Source organism: Poecilia mexicana, unplaced genomic scaffold (assembly GCF_051168715.1).
Source record: "Poecilia mexicana isolate PSO_F unplaced genomic scaffold, ASM5116871v1 scaffold_19, whole genome shotgun sequence".
Lineage (NCBI taxonomy): Eukaryota > Metazoa > Chordata > Actinopteri > Cyprinodontiformes > Poeciliidae > Poecilia > Poecilia mexicana.
The window spans coordinates 21,863,860-21,886,833 of NW_028263388.1; the positions used below are offsets into that span (position 1 = coordinate 21,863,860).

General features: G+C 38.3%; 2 protein-coding genes and 1 long non-coding RNA gene across 3 annotated transcripts in view; 2 read left to right on the top strand and 1 right to left on the bottom strand.

Moving 5' to 3' along the window:
• LOC148153727 (uncharacterized) overlaps positions 1-21,117 on the top strand; it is a 239,395-nt gene extending 218,278 nt beyond the window's left edge. The window contains exon 2 of the long non-coding RNA XR_015761540.1: positions 20,872-21,117. This is a non-coding gene — a long non-coding RNA (uncharacterized LOC148153727). The remainder of the gene's footprint in view (positions 1-20,871) is intronic.
• cep55l (centrosomal protein 55 like) lies at positions 7,098-19,460 on the top strand. Its single transcript, XM_014983017.2, has 12 exons — positions 7,098-7,227; positions 8,802-9,030; positions 9,109-9,216; positions 10,077-10,232; positions 13,815-13,868; positions 14,343-14,490; positions 14,809-14,954; positions 15,388-15,581; positions 15,724-15,847; positions 17,109-17,180; positions 17,317-17,442; positions 17,609-19,460. Exons 2-12 carry the CDS (start codon positions 8,842-8,844, stop codon positions 17,816-17,818), a joined length of 1,527 nt encoding a protein of 508 aa, XP_014838503.2. The 5' UTR covers positions 7,098-7,227; positions 8,802-8,841; the 3' UTR covers positions 17,819-19,460.
• Positions 20,871-22,971, bottom strand: rbp4 (retinol binding protein 4, plasma). The gene is made up of 6 exons (XM_014983019.2): positions 22,865-22,971; positions 22,574-22,676; positions 22,354-22,490; positions 22,151-22,257; positions 21,692-21,904; positions 20,871-21,371 (listed from the first exon to the last, which is right to left on the bottom strand). The coding sequence occupies exons 2-6, from the start codon at positions 22,673-22,675 to the stop codon at positions 21,331-21,333; spliced, it is 600 nt and encodes a 199-aa protein (XP_014838505.1). The 5' UTR covers position 22,676; positions 22,865-22,971; the 3' UTR covers positions 20,871-21,330.
• Between the last annotated feature and the right edge of the window lie 3 nt (positions 22,972-22,974).

Genomic DNA, 22,974 nt, shown 5'->3' on the forward strand with positions numbered 1-22,974 from the left:
CTATGAGCGGCTCATGTACACAACAGCAATCTTTCTTGAATTCACTTCTTTTCTTCACAGTTGCCAAGCAACCGGTATTAGTTTTTGCTCTTCATTTAGGTTTGTCTTTGCTCAGTTTTCCAACAATGTTTTTGTCATTTCAGAAATGGTGATTTTTCACATTCTCTAACATATGAACAGGATGTCAATGCATCTATCATGTATATAAGCTTATACCTGCATGGTTGCTGGAGGGACAGGTGCTATTGCAAACTGCTGTTGGGCTAGAGGAGGGATGCACTCTGGACAAGTCGTCATTCCATCACAGAGGTAGTACGTACCTGAGCAAGTTTAGAGTATCCATTTAAAAGTCATGTGTTTAGACCAGAAGGAAGCTGGAGAACCTTGTGAGAACCATACATGCACAAGGCGAGCGTGCAAACTCCACTCAGAAAGAAAGAAGGAAGGCAAAAGTGTTGACTAGAGCTCCACTGTGCAGCCCTCAACAGCATTTGATTATACTAAATACATTTTTGAAATTTGCACAACCTATTTACATTATCTAGTTATATAAAAACATATGTTTTGTCCAATCCACCCAAATCAACTAGAAAAAGAAGCGCAGTCTAACAGCGACTATCTTAAAAAAATATCACTGGCCTATTCGTTCCGGTTTATGCAGGAGTGATCAACCAGTGTAATCAACCAGAAGCACAAAGGTCAAACTGAAAAAGAGGCATGTATTTTAAACCATCAGCCAACAAAATGACAAATATTTAGACCGTACAGTCTTGAAGGCATAAAAAATCCGATTCAGTAATATGTTGTTGCAGCATAATGCATCATGGTTTTTACTTTCAGCACGGGAAGTCCGACTGCTGCAATGTTTGTTTGTTTCCGCATGAGCTTGGAATTTGTTGCAGCATTTCCCATTTTTAATCTCACAGATACCGATGAGAACACTTTAGTCTTCATCTCCACTGCACAGACTGTGCCGTCTTGTTTCAGTGTCAAGAAACGAACTTTGTTTGCATAGCAGTCACGGCACCTACAAGCCTCAGTGTTTTGCATACAGGCCAGAGGGTCCAGTTAAGCCTGGGAATTTGAGTAAACCATAACAAAATACCAATGAATTATGAATCTCTCCGTGACTTATAACATTTTATTGCTAAAATAAACAGGCTGGATTTTGTAAATATTACTTGTTAGAATGCTAAACTTTCTCCATACACAGTTTTAAAGTGCTTTATATTTCTACATATAAAGGTATTCATGTGTGGATGATTTTGATTTAAATCTCTCACTGGGAATCCATTTACAGAGCGATGCTGCCAAAAGTGTCTTGACTGGAAGGATTTCCTTTTGTCACTATAACTTTGAACAATGTGTCGTTTTGCTTTCAGGTAAATTATATACTTCAAGTTCTGCTTAGTGATTATTTGACTTATTTCAGTTTCTTTCCATGCGTATGTTATTCAAACATTATGTCTCTTGTGTTCCTCTGTTCCCAAGATTCTTGATTTAGTTTCTGTATGTTTTTAAAATCTCTTCTTTTCATTAAACTGCACTACTTACTTTTCACATGACCCTGAATTGAGCTTTAACTGATGACATAAAAGAATATGTTGGATCACTGGCGATCACCTTGGTTGGAGGTTATGCCCACCAAAAGGCAAAAAGATTACAGTCTGAAAGTCACTGAGCAACCAACTTGCACAAACAGATCTCTAAAATCTTCCAAAGGAAAAGAGAGACAAAAATATTATAATTCATAAAGGTATCTGGAATATAATACCTTTTGGCAAAACTTTTGTTTTGTGATTATTTTGAGGATAAAGCCTGTTTTTATAAGTGGTTGGATGAAATGCATACCAGAGGGGCTACTGAGTGTCTCGAGTTTGCAGTTGCTTCAAATAATTAAATATTGCCCTGCAATGTTTTATTATGTCTCACAGTATTTTATTAGGGCAGCCATGAAAAGTGTTTTATTTAATTAGGCTTTATCAGTGCATAAAATGTCAGTGTGTGTGTGTGGGGGGGGGGGAGCCTTAAAGTCCATTTGCAGCCAAATTGTTCCATCAAGTTCTGTTTACTCTTAATTTACTCACAAGTCCTGCTTTTACATCAATCAGCCCAGCTTTATTTTTCTTCTGTCAGGTGTTACATTATGTTGAATAAAGATGTTAAATTCTAGTAAACATTTTTAATCCCCATTGTGTCCAATGTAAAGTTTCTTCAGTCAGTGATGGTTTGATGTGCCATGTCCGAAACCTGGCATTTCTGCTTGAAACACTACTTTATGTGTAATGAATCTCTATAAAAATGCAATTTCACTTTGTGAGATGACAAGAAATTGCAGGAAAAAATTCACTTTTACACAGTATTCTATTTTTTTTAGATGTACTTGTACAACTTGTAGATAAATGGAACATTAGGAGAGACCAGAGCTTGTCACAGTGAGCTGGTTCACAGTAAGCCGTTACGTAACAGTCAGCATGCATTCCAAGTACCATCAGTATTTATACCACAGTTGGAAAACCTTGGTTCTAAATCATTTAAACATCAACAATCCCATCATATGCATAACCTTTTGTAGTTCAGCCAAGACAATTAACACGGACTCCTGATGCTGTCGCCGCCACATCTCTTTGCTTTCTTAGCACTCTGCAAAGACATTTCCAACAAAACAAACAGCTTTTTCATTCAATATATATGAGGAGACTTTCTACATGGTTTTAGGAAACTGGGTGTATATTTTTAAAAAAATTATACCAGCATGGGTGTTTCACCTCTTGAGAAACATGATTTTTTTTTCTACTTACTTGAAAGGGCAAAGACACAAAGAGCATGGGAGATTCATGTCACCCGCAGAGTGTAACCAGTTCCTGGCAGAGATGTTTTTTATACCTTTTAACAGGATCCTTTTTGTCCAAACATCTGTGGAAGGAACTTCTGGATTTGAAGTAAACAAGTTCCTATTTTTCTCATTTTTTTAACAAGAAGTCTATAACACATCTAAAGGTGTAGGATATGTTTATTCCTTTTTCTTTTCTCACAAATAAATCTAATTTTTAGATAAAATGTAGCTTGAATTCTCACCCTTGATCTAATCGAGGTAATTTGGTTTATGGGAGGGCACAAGAGGACTGTGTGCTTTTTGCCAGAACATTGCAGAGCTGGTGTATGCCGTGACCCTCACAGGTCGGTGACCCTGCACCAAACAACAGGAGCCAGGCCAGTCGATGATGCAGAGCAGCGGGAGGTGTGCTGCAGAGATGGTAGAGCTGCTCCGCACTCAGCCGATGATGCAGGCAGGGCTCACCAGGAGGCTGAGCCATGAGCCCCACGCCTCCCTGGCGTTGATGAGAGATCCCAGCGGCAAGCCGAGAGGCTGACAGGTCTGTGAATCTCAGAAGAGACAGATGGTGGAAGAAAAGAAGAGGGGGGGGAGAAAAAAAAGCGACATTTTTAAACATCGCACTGTCCAGAAAAATTATAGTGCTTTGTAGGGATTTTGCGCAGTCCTCTCAATGGGAGGCGTGTTTCTTGTCATGCCATTGTCTCTCTGCAGTGGTCAATTAGGTTCTGGGAACACTCGAGGGGGAAGTGTTGTCCAGCTGCCGTGTGTCAGATCAGGCTGTAGCTCTCGTGAACTGTAATGAGAAGAACCGTGCACTCCATCTCTCTATCTAGTTAGGAGCAGCAGTACAAGCAGACACACCAGTAGTGCTCTTTTCAGAGCTGTTCACTGCAAAGCTTTCCTGTTAAAACCTTATTGCCCTTGTTCACCATCTTTAAAGTGAGAATGAATTATTTTTTTCAGTATTTGTGTTATTACAACCCATGGTTGTGTCCTGTGCAGGTTTTTTATGACGTGTCTTGTGTGATGGTGTTATGTTTTGTCCCACTATGCATGTTATTGTCTACCTGGTTGTTATTGTGTACTTGATGATTGGAGAGCAAGGGCTGGTCTGCGGAAAAGAATTTCTCCTTTGGGACAATAAAGTCTGTAGTCTGTTATTGTCATTGTTATTTAAGGTGTGAATCACTTGTCATAGGTGTTTTTTTAACTTTATCCTACAAATCTATCAATCAATCACATTTTATTTGTATAGCACATTTCAGCAGCAAGGCATTTCAAAGAGCTTTACATAATTAAAATAAAAACAGCATGTGACATTGAATAAACAGTGAGAAAGAGAAAGATTTTGAAAAAAAAAAGATTAAATAAGATAAAAACATTAAAACCCGCGCCCCTTTTAGGACTTCATTTAAACATTGTTTAACTGGGACTCTAACCCTCTGGGAATTTAGTCAAAAGCATCGTTTGACAAGGAGTCCAACCTCTAGGTTTTTCGGACTTTAGTCAAAACGCCGTTTGACAAGGACTCTAACCTCTCGGACTTTAACAATTTTAAAACTCACTTACATGTCTGTTGTTATCGTGTTAGTTGAAACACCGTCAACTGGGACTCTAAACCCCATAGGACTTTAGTTAAACATCGTTTAACTGGGACGTTTTCCGGGGGCTTTACATCATTAAAACATAGACAGTGAGAAAGAGAAATAAAAAAATTAATAAATAGATAAAAAGTAAAGATAAAAACATTAAAAACATTGAAGACATCAAAACCCGCACTCTAACCCTAATTTAGCCATAAGCAACTCTAAACAGGTGGGTTTTAAGTTGGGATTAAAAGGCACCCAGTGTTTCAGCTATTTTACAGTTTTCCGGAAGTTTGTTCCAAATTTGTGGTGCATAGAAGCTGAATGCTGCTTCTCCTCGTTTGGTTCTGGTTCTGGAGATGCAGAACCATGAGTATAAATGAGTATAAATAATAAAAACACATAGACTGATGTTTTCAACCATTTATTTGTATTAATAAAGATGTTTTTCTGTTTATTGCAAATGAAAACAAAACACTGCATTTATTTACTTTTTTATTGTTAGAATTACTGAAGACCATTAAAAAAACATTTTCGTACAAAAATGTGGGCGTCATGAAAAGTATGTTCAATACCTGCTTAAAGGTTGCATTTCTAAAAGGTAGTTTTAATCTAACAAACGAGGCTAATTAGACTATGCTATCATTTGATAGCTGCATATGCTATCAAATGATAGCATATGCAGCTATCATTTTGATAACATGCAAATTATGTTTTATGTGAGTAATATGAAACAGATTACGTTTTTCCATGAATAAAAAAAATCAATTTCTCTTTTGATACAAGTTTAGAAGAACTCACAATTTCCTACCAGGGTTTACTTTTGAGCAAAGAATTATTTGTTGTGGAAACAAAGAATTTCAGAAAACATGTTTGAAGTAACAAACTAAAATAACACATTCTTGACTTTTTAACTTTCTTTTTTGTCAAACTGAAATCCATGGTGATAAAATCTGGATTACTATGAATACAAAGGAAACAGGGGGCAAATGCAAGTTTGAAAACCATTATTTTTTGCGTACTTGAAATGAAAACCTTGAAGGGTCTTTTGAATTCATCATATTTATAAAACTCTCCACAGACATTAACCCCTCAGAAAAATAACATCTTAAGCTTTAAGGAGCAGCAGAATATATTCACCGGTTCTGCTGGGATGGAAATGTGTCACTTTTACTTTAATAGTGATATTTAAATGCTTAAATGGTTCAGCTTTTGAATGGTGTATTTATGGAAAAACATAGCTGATGTGTGAAAACTTGAGCTCCCAGAACAAATTGTGCAGCAAAGCTGAGTCATGTGTCACTAAATCTGAGTTCACTGCTGGATGACTTCATAACTGAACCTTCGTTTACTTTCTATGATTGTTCCCAGTATGCGTTTCTGCATTCAATTTAATTCAATGATAATTAATTAGCATAGGAGTATTTCTTGAGTGTATTCTCTTGGCTTCAGTATGGAATCCATCATGAGTCAGTCAGCATATGTATTAAACAGGCTCCAAGAGCTGGTGCTGAATGTGAGTGACAGTCCTGCTTATTTCATCTTGGAGCTACTGTTTACTGACTTTAACTCATTATTTCTGTTTACTCTGACAAAGGGATGGGCTGAAACTCTTAGTGCTATTTCACCATCATTCCTGCTTTAATCAGCTTCTATAACACAGCTGAGGTTATTAAATACACACAGTGGCGGCATGTTATTACAGGATGAAGCATACCACTAGCTCCTGTAAAAACACTTTAATTATAGAACCTTGACAAAACAAAGACTTTCAATTAAGAATAGACCCTCAATGTATTTGCTGAGGCTCAGCTTCTTATTTGCTCAAAACCGAGTGATCCATGCCAAATGCTTGAAGCAACTTTTACTTCCAGTTGCTTTTTACATTTTCTTTTAAAATTTTATTTGCAAAAGGAAGAAAATCAATAAAACAGAATGAAAATATCTGCTATTATTTGAATTATATGGTTACGTCCTGGAATAACAATCCTACAACTGAAAATGTTGTAAAGACAATAACTCAGTACTAGTAAATAAATAAATATTGAACACATAGATGGTTTTATGGTCAACAATTACTGATTAACCTTAGCAACACATCTACAGTGGACTTGGACATCGGGAGAAGTCGCCTTTGGATCAGATATACTGACTATTTGTCAGTTAAAGTAGAGGAATGACCTAAATATGCTGAAGAGCAGCAGCCAAATGTAAAATATCTTTACTCTAAATATAACATTGTTAAATAATTGTAAGTGTTTAGGTAAGTAAAAGTCTAATTTACTATTTACTGTCTATTTTTGATGTGTTTTGATTTATTTGTGGCATTCACTGCAAAATATCCATGGAGTAAGTTATTATTATTATTTTATATTGAACCGAGCAACTTGTAGAGCTCTGTGCCGTCCATTTATTTGAAAGAGAGGAATTTCTTGTTTTTTAAATGAATGCTTTCTTATTCACTGGAACAGATAAACTACTATGACATATTTGTTGTGGATGTTTAAAAGACACATACCATTATATTCTGTGGTATAGTACATCACAAACACGACAAAAATGTGTTTTTAAAAAGTATGAGAAATATTTTTAGAATTTGTTATATTTTATCATATCTTGCACGCCGTCCAAACCTGCACACATCGGAACACGCTGAGCAATGCAAACGTTCGCACGTGGAACTTCATCACGGATGTGACGTCAACGCGCTGCAATTCAAATTTCAGGAAATGAAAGTGTTTGAGCAACGGTCTCGTCACACGCAGAGTGGATTACAAACGCTCCTTCTGCTCCTTTTATAAAGTAAGTGTTCTACATTTCTGCTCTGTAGAGTCATTAACATGTATTCTGTACTTTTATGTGGATATCAATGTTAGCATTTTAAGGTCTCAGGTAAGGGAAAAAAAACAAAAACACCAAAGTGTCAAGTTATTTTTGTTTTCTATGTTGTCATCTTGAAAACGTTTGTAACGAAGCTTGAGATTCGGCAATATTTCAAAAGGCTTTTTACTTTAAGGTGAATTCGCTTTTAAATTGTCTGTTTTTACAAAATGTGTAATACATGTCTGAATTGGAATGATGACGTTTCCTATTTGTTGGTACAAGTACTTTAAAATACATCTTTGGGTTTTAAACGTTTTCCTGATATGTCGGTGCTTCTTTTTTCCTGTCTCTGTTGCAGATGAACTCCGGTTTAGTTCAAAAGCAATAATACTTAAACTCGTCAAACCCGTTCAGGAATGCCCTTCTTTAAAAACAGACTTTTTTAAATATAGATAAATAATAATATTACTTAAAATCTAAGAAGTTATTCTGAAAGCCCTCAAAAAGTCAGTTATACTGCTATTTTTATGGCCAGAAACAAAGTTTCGGTTACCTTTGACGAGGTTCACTTTAAAAACAGCATTTTATAACTTGTCAAATCTGTGTTAGGGTATCAACACTAAATATGCATTATTTTTAAATTCAGTTACGATTGTGCGTTGTATTCTTTAATCAATACATTTAGTTGGGGTCATGCTGTTCAAATGACTTTTTGAATTTTGCTCTGAGGTCTTTCAGCGTGAATCTTGCTTTTTCCTCCCTGAGTTTGCATTGATGTTACTCAGGATTCTTTCTACATTTCCAAAACTTAGATAAACTCCTTAAACTGCCTATGGGTATAATGCATTGATGGTGTGATGGACAGAATAATTTGCAATATTGTCACAGAATACACAACAGCGATCATCACATATTATCTATTGACATTTTCCTCACTAATTACTTTCTGTTTCATAAAAACAAACTCTGCTTTCAAATCTCAGTTGCAGCCATAAAGTACTGCTAAAGTCCTTCCAACAGCCCAGATAGCTTACTGTATTGCACCTGACCTGTTGTAATCTGCTTATTTATATATTTGATCCAACAGTCATCAATATTGCAATGATGATGTAAAATGAATTATTTGTGGTTCTAATCACTATTGTTGGTTTTTATTTTAATTATTCTTAATTCTAGTCCTAAAGAGATTATTTTTTTATTTGCTTGACATCTGCAGTCAAGTAGTGCAAAAATATGCACTGCCCAACTTATTCTTTAAGTTATTTAAAATCTTTTTATCAAGACTTTTAACGGTACAAGTTTGAAATTTTCTGAAACATTTTACAGCAAACAACCCCACAAAACTGCAAAGGTATAAAATGGAGACAGGGTGAATATTCACCCACACCCAAGAAGATGTTAACTATAGTCGGAATAGATCCAATATCCTGTAGCAGCTGCAGAAAGCATCAATGTTCACTACCAGTTAAAATCATAATAACTGTTCTCTCTTTACAAATGATTAGATTCAGATCAAAGCATAACAGCTTCTTGAAATGATTTGTCTGTTTTAGAACACTCCATCTTACACCTGTGCTATCAACAAACGAAGCCATGGCATCTAAAGGTGCCAAAGAAACCCTCGTCTCCAAGTTGGGATTCAGATCCAACAATTCTGGCTCAAAGGCAGAGGCAGAGCTGGAGAAGGTCCGGAAGGAGAACGCCCACTTGAGGAAAAAGATTGACGAACAGGCCAAACGGTACATCAAGGCCCCCGACTCGGACAAGGGCAAGCTGCTGGAGGTAAAGGGGTTCAGCATTACTGATTTCCAAATCCCGTTGTATTCATTTGTTTCTAAATATGTTCATTTGATTCTCCAGAGGATTCTTTCCCTCGAGACGCTGCGTGAGAGGAACAATCAGCAGCTGCTGGTCAAAGAGCAGGAACTGGAAAGTCTAAGACAACAGCTGTCAGCTAAAGGAGGAGAGGTACATGCGCTGACAACTATCTGCTTTCAGAATCGCATTTGTCCCATCATCCGTCACGACGAGGCCTCTGCACACCTGTACATGGAAACACACGATTAGCTCAGGCTTAAAGTCCTGCCTAAATGAGAATAAACCCACAGCAGGAGCACTCTTCAGCTTGTGACTTATCTTTTATTTTTTTTCCCACACTCTGGTATTGCATTGGTGGCATGTGGGGAAACTGTCAGCGAGAGGGAAGGGAGGAGAAAAAAAAACATCCTGGAATTCCAATGAGCTGCCACAAACAGAGGGGGAAATCGCTTCTATCCCACTTTGACAGCAGCTCTGCAAAGTGAAGTTTAGACAACCGGCAGAAGCTGCATACCAACATACACCGTTAGATTCTGTTCGCTTGACATTTATAAACTGTTTGTCTGTGGCTGCTGTCTGTATGCATTAGCATTCATGTCATGTTGCCGTTTGACACTAGTGTAAAAACTCGTTCTGCTGTTGCTTATCCTTGTGTAATATGTCTTCTATTGTGGCAGAAATGACTCTAATTTAGAGTGGTCAGAGTGGCAGCAGGCTAAGCTCACAGATGACATGCTGGTAAATGGAATGTCAGCGTTTTGTTTTGCCCAGACATTAATCATGCTTGCATCTTCCTCATTAAGTTTCATCAGCAGACATGCAAGTGGCTAATGCCACCAGACTCCCAGCCGCGCTACGTCGATTACGAGAGAAGGATAATTGCACAGAAGACAGAAAAATAAATTTTTCCCTCTCTCCCCCACCCCCTCCATCGAACTACGCTTCAACAATGAGGTTAAAAAGATTTTGGTGACACACAGGCTTCTTTTTTCTTTTTCTTTTTTTAATAGGTAGTTGCGTCGCTGCAGGCCCAGCTGGAGCAGCGCAGGAGAGAGGCAGAGCAGAGAGATGGGATGTTCCAGAGCTTGTCACAGGAAACGGAGAATCTGAAAAACAAGCTGGCCACAGTTTCCGCTCGTTGTCAGTCCCTGGAAACGCAGGCCACGGTAGGCTGACCCTAATACGCTGCTACCTGTCGAGATGTTCTAATTAGTCGAGAAGAGACGTCTCTTCTTGACATGATCTGGTTGCTTTTTCTGTGCAATGGAAATGATCTAGCTGATCTTTAGATTTGCCTGGACAAGCGTTTGTGACTTTTTGCACTGCATCATCATAACTGGATTATTGCTCATATATTTGACATTTATTATAGCGAGAATGGAAAAGATGAAATGATTAGTGGTAACGCCGATCTCTTTCAGTTTCAGTTGAGAAGTCAACACCTGATGATCCTTGGAGTATAAGACTATAGACTTTGAGATATTAAAGATTTACTTTATCTGTAAAAAAAAAAAAGTCAAATGTTGAATCCTTTCATCCCTCTCTCTGCCAACCCATCTACCCCTCCATTGTTTTATTTATCTTCTTTCCTGACATCCCTTTTTTCCATCACCCATCCTTCCGTTGGTCCGTTTGTCCATCTATTCCTCTGGAAATCCCTCTGTCCCTCCAGCCATCTATCTTTTGTCATCCTTTAGCCCCCATCCATCACTCTGTTCCTCCATCTAGTTGTCCCTCTCTTCATCCAACTCTTCCTCCTTTCCACCATCTTCATGTCAGTCTGTGTGTCCATCTCTCCATTTGCCAAATGGAGGGAGAAATTGCATTCCCAGACTTTATTTCCCATGTTGTTGTCTTACAGTTATATCCATCCATCCAAGCTAATTGATAATGATGGTGATTTATGATTATGACTGAAAAGCATTATTGAGTAGAAAAAAGCTAATCTAGAACAAGAGTAGAAAATGTGCCTTTGGCTAGGTAAAGTAAATGGTACTTTGATCCTTTAATCTATCTATTCATCCCCTCTCCCCCCCAAACTAATTTTTCATCCATTCATCTAAAGTGTGTGGTTCTGGTTTTCATGTTTAAAACATGAGCACAGTAGAAATGTTTGCTTTAAATCTGTGGAGAACTTTTAGATTCATGCTTGCCAAAAAGAACCGACAACTCTGCAGAAAAAGTGCAAAGATTTTGACATGAAAAGTGATCAGTGATTGATGGATAAAAGGGCCTGTTAAGGGAACTGTGGCTCTGTTTTTGTCCATCAGGTGGCAGTGTTTAATCTCAGTTTTCCTGCTGACATCACCTCCCTGGAGCCTCCTCACCGCTTTATCATGAAGGGTTTATTGCTCTGAAATACATCAGCTGTACTAAGCATTGTAACGGTGAAAATCAGATTTTTCAGTAGCCGCTTTGTTTTTATCTGCCGTCAGCAGTGTAACTCTGCTTATGGAAGAGATGAAAGGAAATCTGTAGTAGCCACTTCTTAACTAGATCCAGTTAAGAAGCTGCTGCATTGACCATAAAGCCGTCATCAGGATCCTTCCCTCCCTGTAAGGAAGCAAAATTACATGCAGGGCTTTAAAGAATCTAAAATGATTTAGCTACATCATATAAAGGAGAATCCCAACTAATGAGCTTATTTAAAGAGGATTTCATCTCAAAATATGTGCATTTTTTTAATCAGTTATGTTGCATGATTCTGTGGCTCCATTTATTTAAGTCATTTTCTGGCTCATGTTTTAGACTACTTCCTGTACAACTGGAGCTGGAAGAAACGGTTTTTAAAAAGCTGTTGAGGTTCTATATCTGTAATAAAAAGAAAGCTTGCATTTTTTTCCTCCTTTTTTTGCTGCTTAAAGGTCAGCAGGGCTCTTTATATCTTTGATGGAAGATGTTTGTTTCACGCCTATTCTTAGACCAAAGCATTAAAGTGCAAAGTATAGATACAAATGAGCAGAAGTAGGAGTGGCCCATTTTTGAGATGCGTTGCATAGTCTGCGTTCATTGTTCTGTTATAAGGCATCAGAAATGGCTGCTCTGTGTGAGGCAGGAAGCTGCTTCAGGCCATCAGCAGAGCTTTAAAAACCATCTGACAGTGAAAGTCTGACTTGCAGAACCGTCTCTTTGTTTAATGTGACACACGACTTCTAACATTTGTGGTTAATAAATAAAAATCTGATTTTTGCATAAACAGGCTAGTATTTTTAACCAGAACTTACCAGATTAATGGAAAAAAATTGCTCATAACTGCACCACTCAGCTGCTACAGAGTGCGTGCGCTTTGAATTGCCTTGTTGCTGAAATTGTGCTATATAAATAAAATGACCTTACCTTACCCATCACCATGGCATACATTTATGATGATCTGGAAAACATGTTTAATAAGATACTGCTAAATTATTTTTTTAAATTTAGGTATGGATCTTAAGACTCTTGTTTAAACTGTAACTTATTTGAATCTAATGTGTTTAAATCTTACTACGTGTTACCTTGATTTAGCCAATGCTGCTAATATGGAAACAAACTAAACAACTTCTCCTGCTACAAGGAGATTCCTATATCCTTTGTCTTTATGTAATTTCATTAATTAATGTAACTTTCTAGTGCATGTCACAATCCCCTTGGAAAATATTCAGATCAACAAACCAAGAAATCTCTCTGCTGTTCACAGAGGACTCGGCTTATGGTTGTGCATTTAGACTTGGAGAGGTAAACAAACAAGTTAATGAGGTTTACCTGGTGTTATTGGAGGTAAATCTGGGGTCCTATGCGGTATGGAAAATCAGGCATTTAAATCTTTCTCAGGTCTGGATAAAGACCATGCCTTGGTGTGTCAATCCCCTTATCCATTGATCTCTTTGTCCTTTCATTCATCCATCAAGAGCTGTTTTTATCTGATATTATGCAGCCCTATCTATTGGCATGTCAATCAGTTTGTTCATACGTCTGTCTGTCCATCGGTTCATTCACCCACCTACCAACTGTTTGTCTATTAATTATCCATCTGTTTGTTTTTTTGTCTGTTTTCCATCTACTATCTTTTTTTTTTTTTTTTGTCCATTTGTCATCCTTCCAGTCTTGGGTTTTTCCAGGTACCACATTTAAATCTCTTCCTTGGTAAATAAGTCTGACTAAAAAAGTCTTTATAAAAGTATTTATATTACAGCTAAAATAAACTGACAGAAATTCCAGTTTGAGCCCAGAAGGGTATGAAATTTTAAGATGACGAATGTATAGAGATGGAGATCAGACTCGAGGGCTTCCAGCGACAGGCATGTGACATGACAAGCCTCTGGGGATGGAGGCTGTGCGCTGCAGGGTTGGTGACCCGGTCATGTAGCCAAGACTTGCGAGCGCAGAAGAGCAAAGATTTATTACTTGCTGCTCTGTTTTTCCTGCATTATTAAAAGTTGGGCTAAATAATTCAAATCAGAAGGCCTGTGTGTAATTTCTGAGCCTGTAGCAGATCTGTAGTTTTGTATCTACTTTTTTTTTTTCCTGAAAATGGAGAATCTTATTTTAAATTAACTGTGTGTGTCACTTGACAGTTGGCCTGTTTTAAAAACACACAGAAGCTACAAGCTTTTTTTTTTTTTTTTAATGAATAAAACATCTTTTTTCTTTGTTTTAAAGTCGGCCTCAACTGAATGTTGGTTGTGACAGCTGGATCAGATGCAACTACTGCATATTTACCAGTGCTCTGTGATTTAACCTTTGCAACATCTCCCTCCGTCTCTTTTCAGAATGGCCATGCTCCTGCTGCAGAACTGGTGCAGATGCAAGATCAGCTCAAAGATGTGAGTCCTTTTTGTCATATCTTCATAGATTTGACATCTTAAACTTCATATTCTATGTCATTGTGTACCATAGGTACAATGAAAGTATATTGGGAAGCTTGTAAAGTTTTTCAAGACGTTTTTAAAACCTTTCACTAATTCTCAACTTGCATTAGATCCAGACTTTGACTAGACCAGGTATCTGTAACCTGTGGCTCTGATCTCAAATGTAGCTCTTTAGACCCAACACAGTGGATCTTAATAACTGGAAAAATTGAGCATTGTTTTAAAATGTGAAGTCATTAAAAAAAGGAACATATTTGCTTCTTCCCATCAATGTAAAAAAAAATACTGACCTTTTAAACTTCATGAACTTTTTCTTTTAATCAAACTGGTGTTTCGTTTCTCATTAATTCATGACCTCAAGCTCAAGTTGTTGTCATTACCCAGAATGCAGAGTGCTTGTCTAAAACAGTCGTAAAATCTTCCCATCAGGCTCTGGAAAAGAACCAGCAGTGGCTGGTCTATGATCAGCAGCGAGAGGTCTTTGTGCAGTCGGTCGTTGCCAGAACAATGGAGTTGGAGCAGCAACTGGCGCAGGCCAAGCAGCAGCAGGAAAGCAAAGCAGAACCCAGCTCTGAGGGTAAATGTATCTTACATCCTCATATATACAGAATGTGGAAACATCAGGATAAATAGTATGTGTTCAGACACAGAAAGATGATGTAAATGTATCCTCAGTGCACATTCTTTTCAGTCAAGTTTCTTTGTTTTTATTTCTGGTCAAAAATCGGTGCCCTGCTGTTGTATCAGCAATGTAATGCAATAGTTTGCTCTTAATATTTGACGGAATCTGAAAAATTTGCTACAGAATTCGTCTTTAAAATTTTAGTGGAAGCTTTTTCCTCCTGAGCTGGAGGCCTGATTTTCACCATGCCCCTCCTTTCCCCCCTTGTGTCAGCTTCAAACAACACTCAAGGTAAAGAGAAGGAGTCTGACCTGAAAAAGCACTACGAGACGATGCTTTTAGGTGTGCAGAAAGACCTGGAGAGCCAGAAAGATCAGACTGCCAGAGCTCTGCAGGAGTTAAATGTTCAGAAGGAACAGGTAAACAATACGAATGCTGGAAACTTTCTACCTAGAGAACCTCGGTGGCGTCTTTACCCACACTACACATTTTAGAGGGGATTTTCTTTTCTTCAAACTTAAAAGTCTTTTTGTCAAAAGGAAATTTTATATCAAAGATAGTGATGTGCGTTTACTCAGGCTATTTGTTTAATTGCCGGTATAAAGCTACATATCAGCAGAAGATGGCTATCCAGTACGCTCTTGTCACCATTTTCCCTGTTGAAGTGTGAACAAATTAATTGACATTCCGTCCTTTGAAAAAGGCAGTTTCAGCAATGAATCAGTATGCAGCTGAATATCCAGAGTCCTTGGATTCAGACATCTTTATAATTGATCTGCAGAGCTGGATTAAAGAACCGAGTAGGATGGAAAACAAACAGCACTTTTGCAATTTCTTTCATGGCCTCTGCAGACCTTGAAAGCTCAGGCCGAGCTGCAGCGGCAGGGGGAGCAGGTCAGCCGGGTGCAGGAGGAGCGCTGCGTGCTGCAGAGGAAGTACGAGGACAAGTGCCACGAGTTGTCGGCCTTTCTGAGGAAATACGAAGAGAGGGGCAAGGAGCTGGACGAAGCCAAGATACAGCTGCAGGCGGAACGCCTTGGCAACAGGTAAAACTGTGCTCTGAAACAACCCAAACCTGTGGCAAGAAAAGGCTGAAAATCACTTTAAACTTAATTCAATATTAAGTAGTGTTCCCTCTTAAATGAGTGTTTTCTTTTAGTGGCCTAATATCATAACTTTTACATCTAGACAAGTGGCGCACGAGGAAAGAAAGGTGTCGTCCGAAAGGACAGACAGGGTGAGAGCCGACCTGGAGAAGGTGGAGAAACGACTGGATGAGGAGAAGAAGAGATCAGCTGAGCTCCTGCAGCAGGTCAGACTCCTTTAGCTAAACAAGATGCATAGAAGGATCAGCTAAAACCGTTTGGACAATTACTAATTTTACATCTAAATGAACTGAACATGCACCAAAATGTGAATACAAAAGATCCAAGTAGGTTGTTCTTTTATGTAAACTGTCAGACTGCTTCAGTAGTAGAATGTGAAGAGTCCCGGTGAACTTCTAAATGACTCACTGGAGGCTTGGCTGAAAGTTCTGTTGTGGAAAAATGAATTTATTCAAGCATTGTTAAAGGTGAAAATCAGCCAAGCTTATTAGGAATATTATACAAGATGAGAGCAGAGAACTGTAACAAAGGCATCCAATTTAAAAGTAAAAAGCTTTAACAGAAAACACGTGTTTTATACCCAAGGGCAGAAAAATGGGGCAGAATATGTAAAAGACAGACTGAGGCTAGCTCTTCGGCAGGTTCCTGTGAGAAACTAGTCTATTCCACTAGTATATTTCCATTTTCCATCAATTCAGTCCACCATCTTTGAAGGAGGAGAAATGCAGAATCTGACCTGAACACAATTTTCAGTTTTTCTGCTGGTGGTGCAGACCATTAGGAGGGGACTTCACTGCATAAAGAGGCCAATAAATAGAGTAACTTTCAGTGGAATCATGTACATGGAGTCTTGCAGCATAATTCTTCAAGATGCACTACTAAGGTAAGAATGGAGTGGCCAAAGAAGCAGCACATGGGTCATGTAGTGGCTGGTCACTCTCCAGATCTGAGTCCTGCAGAGGGAGCTGGAGCTTTACAGTGGCAAGCAGCAACCAGGGAACCTGAAGGAGTTTCTGGGAGGAAGGCTGGGTCAAAACCTCTTCTTAGCTGTGTGAAAATGTCTTAGTGCTTCAAACTTGCTCATCAAGTTTGAAGTTTTGAAGCATGGAGATGAAATGCTCATTTCACTCAGTGACATGCAGACCATTTGATGCCACAACATTTACACTGTTCAAAACATCTGCATGGCATCAAATACTTATTTATTTTACTGAAGTACTTAGATTTTCAAAATAAGAGTCTACCAAGGGGTTGGGAAAAGTGAAGATATAAACAATATTACAGCTGTTCACTGTGTTTGGATGTATTTTTGTGTTAATTTGTTCAAGGTGTATTTAATTTCACATTTTACAGTTGGGCTCCTGCTCAGGCTCTAACTGTTTTACATTTTTCCTTCAATGTGGTTGAAAATGATTAAATGCTCTGCAAACACAAAACTCTTCTACCTTGATAATTTGATCTTTATAGGTAAATATGCTGCAGAAGTCTCTCATCAACCAAAATGAAGAACGAAGGAGAATTGCTGCTCTGGAACAACAGGTAGTGCTTAATTGTTTAGAAAAGTGTTAAAATGCATAAATTACCTGACAAACGGCCATCTTTTTTTGTTTTTTCTTTATAAACAGAGAATTTTGGAACAGTTCCACTACTTTAAAATCTTTCATTTCCTCCTAAGATCCAGCTCTCTGCCAAGGACTCCGAGAATGAAAAACTTGATCGTCAGAGCATGCAGGAGCAATTACAGAAAGTGCTGAAAGAGCTTCGCAAAGCTCGTGATCAGATTGCTAAGCTGGAGTCTGCTGTAAGTGTCTGTAGTGTATCTGTGTATTTAAATCATGCAGCAACTTTTCATCTAATGCTGTTTTCACAACAAGTTTGCTGTCCAAAAATAACCAAGTTGCTTTGTTTTTACAATAAAAATGAATTAAAAAAAAAGTAAAAATGCCATGTCTTGTTTTCAATTTCAGAAACAGCAGAGTGCCCGCTTTTCAGAGCCCAGCTCCTATAATAATCTGGAGTTCGAGCGCCTTACTATTAACTCTCATGGCCCCACATCCCCGTCTAAAGTCATCAGCCTCCTGGATGAGAGTTTCCTGGAGTGTCCAAAGTGTCAGGCTCCTTATCCAACCAGTCGCCACAGAGAACTCCTGGCCCACATTGACTACTGCTTTGCCTGAATGAACAGACCAGATGAGTGATTCCCAACTCAGACATTAACCGAAGGGGGTAGCTAGACAGTGAAATTGGTTTTAGCCAGAATTAAGATTAAATTCTGAACAAAATATAAGCTTAAAAAGGTTGGGAATTACCAAAACACAGATCTGTTCAGCTGTGCAGAAAATGCGGCTTCAAACATGTTTTTTTTTTTTGTTGTTTTTTTTAATGTACTTATTCCAAAATCTTGTGCATTTTCTATGCAAAAACTATAGGAATATTATTTTCACTCACCAAGAGGGTTTAATGATCAGCAGCTATTTTTTGTTTTGTTTTACTGTCATAAATCCATGTAATAACTCCAGTCATGCTACACTGACTCGTCCATTTTCCCTAAAATAATGGAGGGGGGAGATTACGAGGCTTTTAAGTTTTATAGTATCATATTTCAGACAAAATCAAGACAAGATAAAATAATTCATTCTCGGTTTCTTTTTTTTTTTTAAAGGGACTTTAAAGCAAACAATCCTAACATTGACACATTTAGACTTGATCACCTTTTATGCATTTAGTCTGAAAAATCTTGCTCCAGTTCTTTTTTTTTTTAAGTCCTAGCACTGATCATTGACATAACGCTGGTGGAAGGCTTCTCTATATGTTTTAGCTGATGTTTTCATTTTTTGTTCAGATTTTTATTTTTGTGTTTTATCTTGGTATTTATTCTTGGGTTTCCTAGGAAATGTGGAAAGCTCCTATATATTTTCCAGTGAATTATGTGTGTTTAAGATTGTCTAATCATGCGGTATCCTCCTCCTATTTACACATGACAGTTTAAGGATCTCCGTTGTATCATATGAATCAAATGGGTCATCTTCCACTCCCAGTTTTAATACTTTTATCTCTTGGTTGCATTGTGTTGTTGATGATGGTATATCTTGTTAAGTAGGGAATGTGCAGCTGTGATTGTTTACCATTTTATTGTGTTTATGCGAAGGACAAAATGTGTTAAATTTCTACACTCCAGCTGTTGGCGATTTTCAACTTCATTAACTGGCAATTACAATTATCAGCAAATGTCCATCTAATTAACCATATGTCTCTTACATTAGCACCGCCAAACCTGTCGAGCTCGTTTCACACACTTGGATAAACATTGCTGAACCGTGACGGAGATTTTTCTGCCTCGCCTCCTGGTTTTTAGTTGCTTAAACTCAACCAGGCCAGATGCATGTAGCCGCGCGGGGGTTAGCCGGTCACGTTTGTCGGGTTGTCTGTGCATTCCTCTCTACAATCATCACCTTGACTCTTCAAACCTGCAGCCCTGTCAGGCTGGAAAGAGATTGCATGACTTAATTCTTTGTGCTAAACTATTTACAGCGGGGATTACTAAAGGTTTCCTTGTTGGGGAAAAAGGTGTTTATTCCTGCAGTCTTGGCGATGTGGCCACGTAGATTTAAGGGAGACAGACGTTGCTGTGACTTTTGGGTAGCTTCGGTTTTACTTCCACCGTTTATATTTTAGTAGAGCGCCATCTGGGAATTTTTTATTTTTTTATACCAGGTTATGTTTTTAAGTGTTCTTTAATGTATCCTGATCATGTGCTTCTGAATTGTTTTGCTGTGCTCAGTACTGTCTACAAATGTGCAATAAAGACTTAAAACTCCATCCAGAACAATCCTTCAGTGTAATTTCGTCTTACCGCTGTCATTTTTTGTTAAACTCAACAGCAGTTCTCTTTGCTGATGAGAAATAAATCAAAAATGTTGACGTTTGCTTTTTTTTAGCTATAATTAAGAGAAACACACTTTAATTAGTTTAATTTGGCTTTCTTACTTTAAATAAATGCCAGTCTGGGTTGAGATTCACAGAACAGTTGGCAGCCATGGTAAAGATGTTTGCAGAAGCTTTAAATTAAACTTTTATGGAAATTTGTTGACTCCAAAGTGCCACTTTCTGCAGTTTTCCATCCTTCCTCGCAAAGAAACTGGTTTTCATCCTTGTTTGTCTTAAATTATTTTAACCTTTTTTAATAATAGTAGATATGGACAAGTTTAGGGAAGTGGCTGTTTTTTTTTTTTTTTTCTTTAAATCTTGTTTAACATTACAAAATATTTCTCTCCATTGTGACTTTATTGTGGACTCTGAAGGTCTTTTTCTTTTTAAGAGCCTCAAGTACTTGGTGTGTATCTTGTATAAAATGAATGAAATAACTATCTTAAATTGATTTTGTTAAATAAAAAAAGTGGAATAAATATGAGACTTAACCTGCCGTTTCATGCAGATAAAGTCTCACTCCTATATTCCACTGCCTACTTGTTGAATGGTTTGCAGCACAGACTCTAGATAAAGCTTGATGTATGCTAAGTAATGCAGCAGACTAATGCACTAATTTAAATTTGAATCTGATTGCAGTGCATTAAGCATGAGTACATGCTGGTCATTTCAGGCCGTGCAACAAATTTCACTGAAACGTCTGTCACAAGAAATCCTTGTACCACCTTTATAAGCAGCTATGGCTTTAAAATGCTGCTGAGACGTCTGGAGGCCTGTGATGTTTCCTTTCTAATGTAGATTGGATAATTTACTACTGAGAAGTAGTGAAATTAGAGTTAAAGGGATGACTGCAACTCTTAGTACTTCCTCTAAAAACAATTTTTTTGAAAAATATGTTGTAACTTCATAGTTCAATCTGTTTTATTCTTTTATTAGAATTACGCATGGCTTTATTAGCTAACCAGCTTATTATGGTGCCATTAGGGGGAAAAAAATGACCATTTTAAAACTCAGAGTCCAAGCTGATTACTAAGATGGAGCAAAGGCCAATAACTAAATACAGTTTTTAATGGACATAAATAATAAATAAACTTAGAGTTTAAACTGAAAGACAAAAAAAACTGTTAAAGTTCACGTGTAAAGTTGACATGTTGGGTGTTTCCTATAAATCAATCCACTGCATAAAGAAACCAAATGCAGCAATTTTCCACAACCTCACGGCTTCCACAGCTACAGATTTATTGAATATCTTGTGGAAAGCAGATCAGATCATAAAAAAAAAAAAAATTTAAACAGTCAAGAGATGTTTGAATGTTTTATTTTAAAAACTGGACCAAGAAGTAAACATCAGTCAAGATTAACAAACAGATCTACTGCTGGATATGTTTGCTGGATATTACAGGTTAATAAAAAAAAGTACTTGTGCAAAAGTAAAGCCCCTTTTATCAAGATAACATTCTGAGATATTTGGATCAGACAAGATTTCCACATGTGATAATTTATAACTCCACTTCCTTATGAAGCAGTGTACTGAAAAGAAATAAAATAAGCAACAGATGTTGAAGATAACACTGAAACAGAATGAGGCCAAAGCTGACTCTGAACAACAATAAGTGTGGAAGTTTTTATTTATTTCTTTAAAAAACAAAAATAAGGAAACTACTTCCTCTCGTGTGAGAGAAACTGAGGCGGTAGGGGTGAGGAGGAGGTGGGATTCAATCTGAAACCAGCAGAAAGGAAGAAAGGAGCATCAAGAGAAGGGTCACTGAGGCGGCTCCGCATTTCCGCTGCTCTCGCAGAAACCTGGGAGAGAAGAGAAAAACATTACGCTTATTAAAGATACTCATCAAACAACCTGCACTGTATTTCTCTTTTATTATTATTATTTATTTAGTCCATGACAGACTACCCAGTTGGAAATGCTTTAGAATTACACTGAGTGCACATTCCTCTAATCAATCAATGAAGATAAACATTGGTCATAAGGTTTGAAGCAGCATCCCTCGGTTAATCATTAATTTGGTCTTTAACCTTATTGAATAACTCAAATTGCAACCTCCCTCAGATCCCCCCATCACCTCTCCTCCTGTAGGATCAATAACGGCTGGTGGGAGTCGACTCACCGTTGTGTGTTACGCGTCGGTATTTGCCCAAAAGACACAGCTCTGTCTTTTTCTGCGTGACGATGGCCTGGTCCTCTGGCCTCAGGCCGGTCGGGTGGCGCGAGAAGACGAAAGAGTAGCTATCCAAGCACGTGCCGTCCTCGTTGAGCAGCCTGCAGGAGTAGTGGACGGCGTAGTTGTCGTAATCGGTGTCGATGACCCAGTGTTCGTCATCTGAAAGCAGGACGGGTGATGTGAAGATTATAGAATGTTTGCTTCAGCTTGCTAAAATGGAAGATTTGCCTGGCTTCTTTAGCTCATTAGATTTCCTATAAAACTTGGAACATTCCAAAAAGTAATGGGTCTGAGGTCAACAATCTCCGCTCTATCGCTGAATGTCAGCAGACGGCTGCAGCGCCGGGTTGAATTTTGGGAGTTTTTTTGTTCTCTGTCTTTCCTTTTGAGTCAAGTCATGCTTACTTCCTGTCTGCAGGTATGAGGCAGCTCCCCAGTATCTCATCCTGAACTTGGCAGGGTTCGTGGATTCCTCGAAGGTAGCAAACATGTGGGCACACATTTCCCAGTTGCTACAGGTCAAAGAGAGACAAAGAAAATTTAAAATCCTCAGTAATCTATGCATAGAGAACAGCAAGGCCTCCAGGGGGGGCAGAGGAAAAACCTACTTCAGGATGATGACTCTGCCCTTTGCAGTGGCGGCCATTGAGCCGTCGTCTTCGATGTTAAACTGGGCCACAACGTTGTCGAGTAAGAACAAACCCTCAGGGTCCTTCTTTCCTACAGCATACCAGGTCCCTGCATACTGTTGGGGAAAATAGCTTTAGTTAAACCTTATGGGATAAATGTTACTTTATGAATGCTAATTATATGTTACTCACAACTCACCCTGGTTTTGTCAAAGTCCTGCTTGACCTGGAAGTTCTCCACCTTGCAATCCTGCGCCCAGGACAGCGCCAGGAGGCAGAGAGCCACAACGAACCTCAGCATGCTGCCTCAGAGGAAGGGGGAGGGGGAAATGGTAAGAAGTTAGATGCAGAACGTTTGGAAAAGAAAAGGAGAAATATTAGTTATTTTTCAGCATATTCTGATGAAATAATTCAAAAATATCTCCAAAGAATCAGTTTGTGAAAATTAAAATTTGTAAGCAAAAAAGATGGTCCCTCGCTCAGTGCGTACCTTGGTGCAAAAAGAAGTGGCTGTCTCGCATAAAGTCCACTCTCCGACGTCCTCCTGACTTTATATACAGCTGCCTGCTATTGCATAATAACATTCTGGGGTCCTGCACC

Excerpts from the sequence above, each read along its gene's own strand:
- cep55l (XM_014983017.2), top strand. The coding sequence starts at position 8,842 with ATGGCATCTAAAGGTGCCAAAGAAACCCTCGTCTCCAAGTTGGGATTC. Across the intron at positions 9,217-10,076 it reads TGTCAGCTAAAGGAGGAGAG|GTAGTTGCGTCGCTGCAGGC; the intron begins GTACATGCGCTG and ends TTTTTTTAATAG. Across the intron at positions 17,181-17,316 it reads TTGCTGCTCTGGAACAACAG|ATCCAGCTCTCTGCCAAGGA; the intron begins GTAGTGCTTAAT and ends TTTCCTCCTAAG.
- rbp4 (XM_014983019.2), bottom strand. The coding sequence starts at position 22,675 with ATGCTGAGGTTCGTTGTGGCTCTCTGCCTCCTGGCGCTGTCCTGGGCG. Across the intron at positions 22,258-22,353 it reads GGCAGAGTCATCATCCTGAA|CAACTGGGAAATGTGTGCCC; the intron begins GTAGGTTTTTCC and ends TTTGACCTGTAG. Across the intron at positions 21,905-22,150 it reads CTCATACCTGCAGACAGGAA|ATGACGAACACTGGGTCATC; the intron begins GTAAGCATGACT and ends TCCTGCTTTCAG.